This window comes from Lactuca sativa, chromosome 3 (assembly GCF_002870075.4).
Source record: "Lactuca sativa cultivar Salinas chromosome 3, Lsat_Salinas_v11, whole genome shotgun sequence".
Taxonomy (NCBI): domain Eukaryota; kingdom Viridiplantae; phylum Streptophyta; class Magnoliopsida; order Asterales; family Asteraceae; genus Lactuca; species Lactuca sativa.
Genome location: NC_056625.2, coordinates 276425761 through 276438720, shown reverse-complemented (window position 1 = coordinate 276438720; position 12960 = coordinate 276425761). Strand labels below are relative to the sequence as shown.

General features: G+C 33.5%; 1 protein-coding gene across 1 annotated transcript; it reads left to right on the top strand.

The window, feature by feature from the left end:
* The first annotated feature begins 206 nt into the window (after positions 1–206).
* On the top strand, positions 207–4508 carry LOC111917667 (uncharacterized). The gene is made up of 13 exons (XM_023913334.2): positions 207–555; positions 1162–1322; positions 1442–1533; positions 1611–1724; positions 1950–2280; positions 2430–2609; positions 2686–2766; positions 2860–3078; positions 3200–3342; positions 3413–3579; positions 3647–3864; positions 3966–4058; positions 4149–4508. The coding sequence occupies exons 1-13, from the start codon at positions 366–368 to the stop codon at positions 4305–4307; spliced, it is 2148 nt and encodes a 715-aa protein (XP_023769102.1). The 5' UTR covers positions 207–365; the 3' UTR covers positions 4308–4508.
* Positions 4509–12960: the final 8452 nt, after the last annotated feature.

Here is a 12960-nt window from a genome sequence, read left to right as displayed (position 1 = left end):
CTTGTTAAAACTTTCTTCATACCGAATCTTTGTGACTCATTTTAAAGTAGTTTTATAAGAGATAACTATAAATTACTTGATTGAAGATAAGGTTCTAAACATTTTTTTGTAAAAATAATCGTTTATAAGGCTTAGATTAGCTCAATTAACCAAAAAAAATTGTTGTTAATAAAATCCCAAACACCTCTGATCATGTAATTTCTAGAAAAAATTGGAATGCGTTGACAGCTTATGCGGCTAAACAACAAGTAGGCTTGCTCTCACCTGTTCTCCAAGTTCAGAACTGTTTTATCCTCTCTCCCCACTCCCACCCCAACCAACGGCCACCACCACGGTCACCGTCGTCTTTGCCCGGGCCTCCTAACATGGCCACAGCGGCCGTCTCGCTTCTTCAGTTTTCTCGAATTTCTCGCCGCTTCTCTCTATTTCCTTTCCTCCGCCCTCCTCGCTCGTCCTCTATTAGCCTTAGACGCAGCTGCAAACCTCGGCTATGCTTCAGCTTCTTCCGTGCAGATTCGCCGCGACATTTTTCAGTCACTGCATCGAGCTCTCCAGGTATACATTAGTGTTCGTAGTTATTGTTAATTTTTCGTCTTGGCATTTCATCAAACACTTGTCCTTCATTTTGAATAGTTTCTTTTTTTGCTATCTGGTATGAGTATACTCCACATGTGCGACCTCTTAGTCAAAATTGTTGCTTTTTCAAATGCAAAAATGATATAGAATCGGTTGCACGTTCATCTGTCTTTTCTGTAGTGTTTGTTGTAGTCAAAATTTATGCTTGAGATCCAAAATTCGAAACTATATCATTTTCTCTGTTTCACGCTTAACAAAGAGAGTGCTTTGCATTAAAATCAGTCTTTTGATGTCCATAGAAAAACTAATGAAGATAACAAAGTCAGAAAATTTGGTAAGTAGGAAATTTGAATGATATGTGTAGTATAACCGAACCACCATTGCTGGTGGTGAGGAAGGACCTTCAAGTAACTTAAATACTGTTAGCTTGAATCAATGGCAGGTAAGAATCATTCCATGTATTTTGGCAATCTTAAGTTTCTATTGAAATCAAGATGCTTTCTTCCCCTTTTATCTTTTTCCAATATATATGTATGCAAGAGAAGTTCTATATATATCTTACAATCTACTTTCTTCTTTAAAAAGCCCCTGTAGATTGGAAGAATCATGATACAACAGGCGATGAAACATATGATGTCATAGTAGTAGGAGGTGGACATGCAGGCTGTGAAGCTGCTCTTGCCTCTGCTCGTTTAGGGGCAAAAACTCTTCTTCTAACAATCAATATTGATCGAATTGCATGGCAGGTTACTTTTTTTTTATAACCTATAATTATATTCTTCATTATTTTATTAAAAATAATAACAATGCAATTTCCAAATAATCATTTCATTTCTCAAATCTCACCATTACAAGTTTGATACAGCCCTGCAACCCAGCAGTTGGTGGACCTGCAAAGTCTCAGCTAGTACATGAAGTGGACGCATTAGGTGGTGAAATTGGAAAGATGGCTGATAGGTAAATTTTACGGTTTTACCCCTCCACTAAATAGACATGACACATATTTTTCACTTGTATCTTTATTGATATTTCAGGTGTTATCTACAAAAACGTGTTCTTAACATCTCTAGAGGCCCTGCTGTTAGAGCATTGCGTGCTCAAACAGATAAAAGAGAATATGCAATCGAGATGAAAAAGATTGTTGAAAGGCTAGTTTACTTAAACTTTTGTGTAAATTACATTTTTGGTCCCTGAGTATAGCATTCTTTTGCGATTTTGGTCCCAAAAGTAGTCATAATACTTAGAACATGGACCAAAAACATTACAAAACCTCAAACAATGACCAAAAATACAATCTACTCTAAACTTTTTTATCAAAACTTTAATGAAAAAAAGATTAATTTTTATCCTACCCTTTTGTTTTGTGTTTTCAGCACTCCAAACTTATCCATTAGGGAGGCAATGGTGACAGATCTTTTAATGGGAACAAATGATGATGTAAAAGGTGTTAAAACATTTTTCGGGATGAATTTCTATTCAAAATCTGTTGTTCTTACAACTGGCACTTTCATGAGTGGAAAAGTTTGGGTTGGAAGAACTTCAATGGCTGCAGGAAGAGCTGGTGAATCAGCTTCACATGGTCTCACTGAACACTTACAATCACTTGGATTTGAAACTGATCGATTAAAAACCGGAACACCTGCAAGAGTTGACTCACGTACAGTTGACTTTTCTGTGTTGGAGCCTCAACATGGTGATGAAGAGGTTCTTGCATTTTTGTCACTGTGCGTATTACTTTATATAAATTTGATGAAAACATGAATTATACAAAACTGATGATAATAATTTTTTTTTCTTCTTTTTTGTTGATCATTCGGTTGTTAATAATACTAATATGATTGGGTGATGAACAGGTGAATTGGTTTAGTTTTGATACTGATTACCACATTGAAAGGGAACAAATGTGTTGTTATCTTACACGTACAACAGAAGTGACACATCAGCTTATAAGAGATAATTTACATGAAACTCCAACTTATGGAGGATGGGTTGAAGCAAAAGGACCTCGATATTGTCCCTCAATTGAGGATAAGGTTATAATGTTTTTTTTTTTAAAAAAAAAAAATCTTATTTATAGCCTTTGTTTAAATCATCTGTTTTTATTCTCAGATTGTAAGATTCCAAGATAAGGATTCCCATCAAATTTTCCTTGAACCAGAAGGTCGAAGTGTTCCTGATCTTTATGTTCAGGTCTCTTAAATAATCAATTTCTGAAATGGGATTTTATTTATTTATTTATTTAATCAAATTTGATTTTTTTTACTTAAAAAAAAAATCTTGTAGGGTTTTTCAACTGGATTACCTGAAAGATTACAGTTACCACTTTTGAGAACATTACCAGGTTTAGAGAAATGTTCAATGTTGAGACCTGCATATGCTGTAGAATATGATTACTTGCCAGCTCATCAATGTGCCAGGTCACTTATGACAAAGAAAATCCAAGGACTTTTTTTCTCAGGTCAAATTAATGGAACAACAGGTTATGAAGAAGCTGCTGCTCAGGTTTCTCTTCTTCCTTTTCCTTTTTCTTTTCGTATAATGGAATCAGAAAACGAATGGAATCAACCATTCCATTCCACTATTCTTGACATTGATTTAATTCTTTTAATTCCAATATTCATAGGGAATAATATCCGGAATAAATGCAGCTAGACATTCAGATGGAAAACCTCTGATTGTTCTTGAAAGAGAAAGCAGTTACATAGGCACATTAATCGATGATCTTGTCACCAAAGATCTTCGTGAGCCTTATCGTATGCTCACAAGGTAATAATTTATTTTTTAATTAAATGTTTAATTCAGTTTTCTTATTATAATTTTTTTATTTTCTCTTCAGTCGATCAGAATACAGATTGATTCTCAGATCTGATAATGCTGATAGCCGTTTGACTCCTTTAGGGCGTGAAATTGGTTTAATAGATGATAAAAGATGGACATCTTATCAAGGAAAACAAGCTCGGATTTTAGAGGAAAAAAAAAGATTAAAAACTGTTCGTGTCACAAGTAAGACTAAAAAATAAATATATTTTTATTAAAGAACATTTAAAAAAAAAGAAAAGTTATGTTACAGGCGAAGAATTAGCAGCTGAAGTGTCGTGTTTATCTGGTCAACCGGTCAAAGATCATTCAACACTTGAAGGGCTTCTGAAAAAGCCACATATTGAATACAAAGTGTTGGAAAAACATGGTTTTGGAAATAATGAATTATCAAGAATAGAAAAAGAATGCATTGAGATTGATATCAAATATGAAGGCTTAATCGCACGCCAACATAGCCAATTGCAACAGGTTAAGTCCTAAGTTTCAATTTTGTCCCTGACTTTTGTGGTTTGGCAACTTTAGTCCTCTAAGTTGACTTCAGAATTTGAGTTTTTTCGATTTGGTTTCAGATGGTTCACAGACAACATAAACCACTTCCAGCAGACTTGGATTATAATTCCATGAACACTTTATCACATGAAGCACGTGAAAAGCTCTCAAAGGTTATTAATTATTTAATTAATCAGTTTCTCATATTTATAAAAATAAAAATAAATTATATGTTTTGAGATTTGGTTTTGTTTTTTTTTAAGGTGAGGCCACAAACGATTGGTCAAGCAAGTAGAGTTGGTGGGGTCAGCCCTGCTGACATCACAGCACTTCTTATCATCATGGAGTCTAATCGTAGGAAAGCTCAAGAACTAAAAAAACACCAGATCTTGGCTTCTGTTATTTCTGGAGATTCTACATAAATTCTATTATAAAAATGAGATATTTCATTTTTCAACATTGTGCAAGAGGGCAAGTTGGTAATTTTGACAAGACATTGAAATAGTGAAATGTGAATATAATGTATAATGTAGTTATTTACTTTCATCAAACATTGCAAGATATATCGAGATACTGTTTACGTAGGAGAATCAGATGCATTCAGATAAGGGTTTCAGAATTCAGAGATTATTGCATTAGTTTTGTATGTCTTAAAATATCATCTCGATGTTTGCTAATTGGATTTTGTGTAGTGACAATGATAAAATTGCGAGCTACTCACTAAAGTCACTTCACATAGGTGTCGTGTTTTAATGTTTTTATGTAATTTCTAACAATATTATAATTTTTTTTAATGTGTGGAAACGAGGCAGAGTTTAGAAAATTATGCTTTTTTGAGCTTCAAGAACCAATTTACGAAATTTTAAATGGCTTTGAAAAGTGTGGTAGTTAACGATCTTATGTACTTTTATACTCACATTCTAGATTTTCTGAGTAAATATGTATTAGGGGATGTTTTCAAAAAAGTCTTAATATTTTGGGCAAATTTTTGATGAAGTCCTAAATTTTATTTTTTTACTAAAAAGGTCTGGACTTTTTTATTCAAAGAATAAAATTTAGGGCTTTATTAAAAATTTGCCCAAAATATTGAAACTTTTCGGAAGATATCCCATATGTAAAGATATGTTGCTCATTCTTACAAATTACACATGAATAAAAGTATATGGTTAACGTATTGGTGTATGTTCTTAAACATATTGAAGCCATTGCAATATGAAATTTTTAATAATTCATTGGCTTAAAGAAATCAGTTTGGAATGTCTTGTTATCATGAAACTTGAGAAATTTTGAATCCAGGGTTGATGTATAACGGAAAGAGAAAAGTTAATATTATGCACCTTGAATCACACGGGGCAATAACATTTACCCGTGTAAATGGATCTATACCGATGAACATTATATTTTTTCTAAGAAAGTAAATATTTTAATGGGAAATGATTTACGAGGGTAATATACTTTAATTTTTAGGCTTTTTTTTTTGTATACGATTGACCATCACCTTGTTAAATGTGTTCAAATGTTACCATTGTCACCGGTTATCTTAGGTGACAATGATAACATTGGAACACATTTACAAAGTTTGATGGTTAACTGTATATATTTTTTTGCCTAAAAATGAAAAGTTCAATACCCTCTTATGTCAAATTTTCATTCTTTTTATGGTGTTCTTTATAATAGGTTAAAATTAATTCAAAAATAACAAGAACATATTAACTTTTCAGGATTCAAATATAATACCAAAAAAACACGACATCAACGAATCTTCTTCTAGGGTTGAGATTGGTCTAAGGAGTCTCCATTTGAGCTCGATTTCCATAGTCACACTCAACATTTTTAGCCAATCGCAACCCATGAACTCGAGAAATAGAACTGAAGAAAAATCATAGACTGTTGGAGTTTTTCTTCATGATGTGGTTAGCATCTTACAATTATATTCTTGGATCTTGTGTCCGATGTGGTTAGCATCTTTGGATCTTATGGCTAATGTGGTTAGCATCTTAAACATATATTATCAGATCTCGTGCTCAACGACTTTGATATAATACTAAAAAAAAAACATTTTTCCAGTTAAGCTACCATATTATTTAGAATTCAGTTTTAGTTTATCTTCTATAACTAGTTACAGTTATATGCTATATATTTTTTTATTTACACATATGTTTTATTTTATTTTATCTTTCTTTTGTTATTAAAACCATATAATTTACTTTTCACCGGATAATATGTTATAAGAAAATGTATTGATTTATGATTTTAACATAACTTTAATTTTATAGTTAATAGACACAAGAACTGAAAACACTTGTACATGTTCAAAATTGAATCATATTGGTTCCCGAGCATAAACTGGTCGCAACTAATTTCATCAACCAATCAAAGTTAAATAAAAAAGTTTATGTCAACCAATAACAATTGCTCTTTGAATTTGCAAAAAATGACTTAGGAGGGTAATGAACTTTTCATTTTGTTCACATCTAAGCATTTTTTTTTTGTATACAATTGACCATCAAACTTGTTAAATGTGTTCAAATGTTACCATCAAACTAGGTGCTTGATCAAAAATCAACTTAAGTCAAAATTCAATGGTCAACGTTGACTAAATCAACCGCTACGTCATGGTCACCTATGTTCATGTCGTGGCCCTCTAGTAAACAGGCTGTCATGATTTTCCCCATCATCACGCCGTGGTGACCTAATACCATGTCGTGTGCACTAGGTTTTCAACAACTTAATGGGTTAAGCTGCTTTCTTCGATCCTAAGAACTCTAAAGCTTAGATCTGGTCTGAAACCAGGTCTAGAAGGAAACCGTTAAGACCACCCAAAAGGTCAAAATCTCAAACCTTAGGTTTCAAATGGGCTAAATAAGGCATGACTTTCCCCATTAAGCACTTATTCCAAAAAGTCCATAACTCATTTACTCCAGATCAATTCTATTATCAAAACCAACACAAAAAGTTGGTGATTTATAGACATGCATCTCCAATACATGTCTTGAAGCCATAATGAGTTAAAATAAGGGGTTTTCCATGGAAATCTCATGCATGGCTCAAAACCCAACTAGAATCCCGATCCAAACCAACAATCATGTCAAATGTCCTAGAGATTCATAAAGTTGCAAACATTATGAGATCCCATCACTCCAACCCACAAGAACATGAAGATTAAGGGATAAAACATAATATATAGCAACCTACCATGATAAAAATAGAGTCTTAGACACTTACAAAGGTCTAGAAGAGTGCCAAGACAAAAGATGATGACTAGCTTGCTGAATCTTAGCTCACTTCTTCTTCTTTCTTCCTTTAAAGGCGTCAAAGAACACCAAAAGGGCTCAAAATAAGAGATGGTGGAATTTAGGGTTTCTCAGATCTCAAAGAGGCTGATGGAGGCTGAGGGTTAGAAAACCCTAGCCTCCTCATTCTTTTAGATAGGGAGCAAAACCCAGAAAATAGGGTTTCTCACTTGCCAGCTGCCACATTGTGGTTAATACTGCCATGTCGTGGCCGCTTAAATGAACTATACGGACTAATCTTTGACTTGCCACGTCATGGTGCCTCCCCCCACGCTGTGACAAACCTTTAAATACCAAAATTTCAAAATAGAAAGTACCTTGTGTTGGATTAGTGTCTACGTCCATAACTAGTTTGGTATGTACTTGACCCGATTATGAGCATGGTCCTGTTGGGTTGCCTTCACCATAGCAATATGTAGGACGAATTATGGAGAAAGAAGATTAATTATGATTTATTAATATATTATATGAATAATATATTAAAGGAGAAATCATATTGTTTAATTAATATTAGTTAATAATTAATTAAGAATTAATTTTGTGGCTAAAAGAGATTAATTAAACTTAGAGGACTGGAATTATAATTATAATTGCAATTAGGCTATGGATTGCTTTGGAATTAAGGTTGGACGAAATCTATGGGGAGCCCATATGATTTTCGTCCAAGAGGCATTCTAAAGGGAGTCCATGGACTGCTTAGGGCTTAAGCAGTCAAATTAGGGTTTCCTTGTTAGATAACCCTAATTGCCTACCTATTTAAAGGACCCTTGAGACCCAAAAACGTGGCTAATACTTCCCTTAGGGTTTCCAGCCGTTTTTGGTGCCTCCTCCCTCCTCCCTCTTCATCCAAGTTGCTTAGTGGTGTTTGTGACTCCATTAGAGGTGCAACACTTGAGGCACGGAGATTTCTGAAGCCAAGGATTGATTGTTATTGCTATATAACAATCAAAGGTAAGATCTAAACCCCATTTTATGTTAATATGATTAATTGTATGCTAGATCTAGGGTTTATAGCTTTGGATATTCAATTGCATGTTCATTAGACAAACTAGATTCAAAAGCTATTTGGGTTTGCACGTACACCATATGATTGATGTTTTGCTCAAAACCCATCAGTGGTATCAGAGCCAAGGCTGTTTGTTTGATGTATTTGATGCTATTATGGATTATTCTTGCTTAAAAATCAAAAATTAGGGTTTCTGGGGGCTGGACTCGCTGAGTCCATGCCTGACTCGACGAGTCAACTCGTTAGAAAGAGGTAATTTCGGGATTTTGTGCTCCTTTGGCTGTGGGATAGTTACCAAAACGTTTTTTTATTGATATAAATCAGATTTTTATGATATTGGGTGATTATCTTTGCCAAAATAAAAGATAACTTCATATTAATTAAATAATTATTTCCTTATATGATTAAATTTAATTATTTGAATTATTTGGTGAATTATCTTGCAAGAATTTGGACTAGGTCAAATTAGATAACCACCAATTAATTGTTAATTGCCTTATTTGAATTTTGTGATCTAGAATATTCTTGATAAAGTTTGAAAAGTTTCAAATTACTCCCTTTAGGTTTTATAGTTTAAATTTGAAACTAACAGTTTTGTTTTTGAAATTTAAATAAGTTAAACCCTAATGTTTTGAAATGTTTCAAAACTTGCCCTCAAGTTTTGGAATTTAAAAGTTGATTAAAAGTTTAATTTTGAAATGTTAAATTCTAAAACCCTTGTATTGTATTGAAAAGTTCAAATCACACCCTTATGGTTTTAGTAATTAATTAAAGTGTATAATTAAAAGAGATTTAATAAACCCATAAAGTTTTGGTTTACATTTAATTAAATTAAAAGTGTAATTTATTAAATTAGACCACCTAGTATTTTTAAAGTGTAAAATACACCCTATACAATATATATATATATATATATGTAACATTAAAAGTCTAATATTATATATATATATATATATATATATATATATGTAACATTAAAAGTCTAATATTATATATATATATATATATATATATATATATATATGAGTAAAGTGTCAGTCTTACCGTTAGTAGGCCTCATTCACGAAGCTGGTCTATAAGGGGTGTTTAAGGAAATTGTCTATAAAATGGCGATTGAATGGGTATCCACTCTTACCCATCGCACTCTTGACTAGTGGAGGGTCGTTAGCCTAACAGGTAGGATAGGACAAAACCCTTTCCATTAATAGTATAATGTAGTATGAAGTAACTAAATGTTTTACAAAATTACCAATCTTAGTTACTTTAGGCAAAAGTGAATTGATGCAATTCCATGAAATTACACTTTGTACCCTTGCGAAGACATTAGTGGAGCGTGTGTGGTTAACCGACACACTAATTGGTTCTAAGCAAAGGTAGCAAAGGGTGACTCAATGTTTGTTATAGTTCGGTGGAGCGTGTGTGGTTAACCGGCACATCGAATAGGTGACTGTAACATTGGGGGCACCATGTAAGTTTTCATGGTTATTCACACCCTTTTTTGTGATCCTCGGCATCCTAGTCACAAATCGAGGGGCATATCGAGATTTAAACATGCCATTGAAAAGTTCAATGAATCTCAAAAGATCTAGGAGTTTTCAATACATTTGAAACTTAAGTTTCCTTTTCATTTTTCATGGTGGAAATTGGTAAATCGTCATTTACCTACCTTCAAATATTCTGCAACTAGATTACGACATCCCTCTTCTAGGTTGTAGAGTATTGTGTTGGATCCTAGCCTTGATGTTTCATTTGGGTGTTACATCAAGGATTCTAATCAACTTAACTTGAATTTTCTCCCGTTTTGTAGATGTCTAGTTATGACAATCATGGTCTAACCAAATCCCATGGAACAAGCTTTCCAAACGAAGATGATATTCCACGATATGATCGAGGAACAAGAGATCATGCTTCACTTCCTCCACCTCCTCCAATTATTCTCCCTAACCCACAAGTACGAAGACTTGAAAAGTTCAAGATCACTCAAGCCCTTTTGGCAAGTAAACACGAAGATGGGAAACCTGTGTGTACACACGTCTTAGAGATGAAGTCACACATTGATAGGTTAAGCATGTTGGGTGTCGAGATTTCAAGTGAGTTGGTTGTTGATTGGGTTCTTCAGTCACTTACTGAATCATATAGTAAGTTCATTAGAGAGTACTATATGATGGATCACGACGTGACCCTCATTGATCTCACCTATTTGCTTACAGCTGCCGAATCAACAATGATTTGGCGTGCTGGTCTAGCAAATTTGTCTGGTGAATCAAACTCCCAAACTTCAATAGACACTGGCAACGTCGAAAGTCCAGAAAGAACTAAGTCTGTGATTGTCCGATGTGATGTGCCAAAGGAGTCCATTTGCTTTTATTGCCAAGAGAAGGGGCATTGGAGACGAAGCTTCCCTATTTACCTGAGAGATCTAAGAGATGGGAGAGTCAAGACGTATGACTCTACTTCAGGTAAAATCCATTAACTAACTCTTTTAAGTTCCTATTCTAGATTCTTAATACATGATGTGATAAGATTACATTTTGATGTTTTGTATGATCGAAGAAAAGAGAGGAAGCTTAAAGGAAGAAGTGAGCTGAATCTAATCGAGAAGAAATGGATTTCGATCGCATTGATTGAAGATTGGATTCTTGAGCTACTACTTGGAGTTAGAATAGATTTCTAAGAAATATGTATTAACATAGTTTTTCAATTGAATTGCATTGTAAGGACAAATTTTTCCGCAATAAAATAAATTTTGATTTTATATTATTTATTTATCCTTGCAATGGCGTGTATGAAAAATTGATGTTTGAAGGTTTCTATTATTAGCAATAATGGATTTGATTCTTAATTATGTTATTTGTGGAAATGTCGAGAATTTACCAAATATGGAGAGTTTCTCATCGCCCAAATTTCAATTGGACAGAAACTTGGAATCATGCAACGAGTATTGTATGATGAATGAAAAACTTTCACATTTGGGAAATTTAGACTAATTCTTTGACAAAGTGTAAATTGAAGGACTAGGAGATTGAGTACACTAGGTCGTACGTTGATCAAGTCTACCACAAGAGTGACAAAGATATTCGTCATGATTTACTAATGTTTAGTGAATATGATTCTGAGTTGATTAAAAGAGTTTCAATCAATAGCAGAACGAATAAGAAGAATCAAGTAGGCAGAAAGATAAAAGTTTCTCTATTCTAAGAAGAAAGGAGAATACCTTTTATTATGTTTTATGATAGGTCTTAATGATTAAGAACCATATCTCAATTGATCCTCTAACTGAGTCTTAGTGCAATCGTATGTCTAAAAAGAGGAATCGAGAATTGAAGAAATGGTTAAATCAAGAAGTCAATCATACTTCGTTCTAAAAACAAGTCTTAGAGTTAAGATTGTGACATTGAGTGACAAGTCTGAAGAAGGTTTATAACATTCATCAAATGTGGAATTTGGAAAAAGGTTTTCTCATTCTTGCACATTTGAAATTGGTAAGTTGTGATGTCTTGGATAAGACATAGACCAACCAGGACCAATTTTGTGAAGTGTTTTTTCTTGATAAAAGCTACACTAACTCTTGAATACTTCTTTATCAAGAAAAAGTTTCTTGACAAGAGAACCTTATATGTCAAGGAGTCAGTGGGAGTCTTAATGATGGTCTTGAAAAAGGTTTCAAGAACTAATCAAGAATAAACCTTATCGATCATCACTAGCACATGATTTGAGGTTTATAACCTATTGTGTTGACATTATTTTGTTTCTGTGCCATTCCAGTTGAGTTAATTATGCATGTGAGTTCTATGAGTTCTCATTTGAGCGCATAAAAGGCAAGCACCTTGATCAATGGAAAGTACATTGATAGGAAAGGGTGGGCTGCTTAACTACTTGGAAGACATGGTGGACACTCGTGTTACCATAAGGCAAGAAATCAAGATTAAGAAAGTTCAGTCCATATGAGTTTGGATTTGTCACAAACTTGGGTTTTGGAAAATTCACATGGATAGGTACACATACACCATAAAATCTAAAGTGTCATAAGATTCCCTCCTTCATGAAAATGACTGTGAGGAAATGCTTTCACTAAGAGAGATTTTAAAAAGGATAGCAAGTGTGAAAATTGTATTCTCAAATTCGATTATGGTTACGATATCCCTTTCCATAGTTCAAATTGTGAGATTTGGCAATTAAGTCTGAACATTTGGGACTTAGTAACATAAGTTCTGAATTTGTCTAGACACACATGTGAGCTTTCTAAGACAAGGTGTATAAGTTTAAGAAGCTTAGATTAAGTATTAGAAATATGAACTTAAGAAATTCAATAAGCATTGTTTTCTGGAAGTTCAGCTGTTTTCTGAATACATGTCAAAGCTAGTGGGAGCATAAGTGTTATGCTCATATGATAATAATCATCATGATAGTGGGAGCATAAATGTTATGCTTGTATGATTATTAAGGCAAGTATTGTAAGTTAGCAATATTAACTATAGAAAACAAGACTTATACTTTGCAAACTCGTAAGGGTTGAAAAGTTGTTTTTCTATAATTAAGGGAGAGAATGTTGTACTTCGTTTCAAAATCTAAAGCTTAGATTGAGAAATTTTACAAAATTTAGTCAAAGGATATATAGTGTGTTCTTAAATTTCGATTATGATTACGGCATCCCTCTTCATAGTTCGAATTGTAAGAACGTGACACATAAAAATTATAGCAGAAGATTGATGAAGTATCGTATCTTTATGTAAGACATTACGCATCGTGTCCCATACGCTTCGGGTATAGGATCGA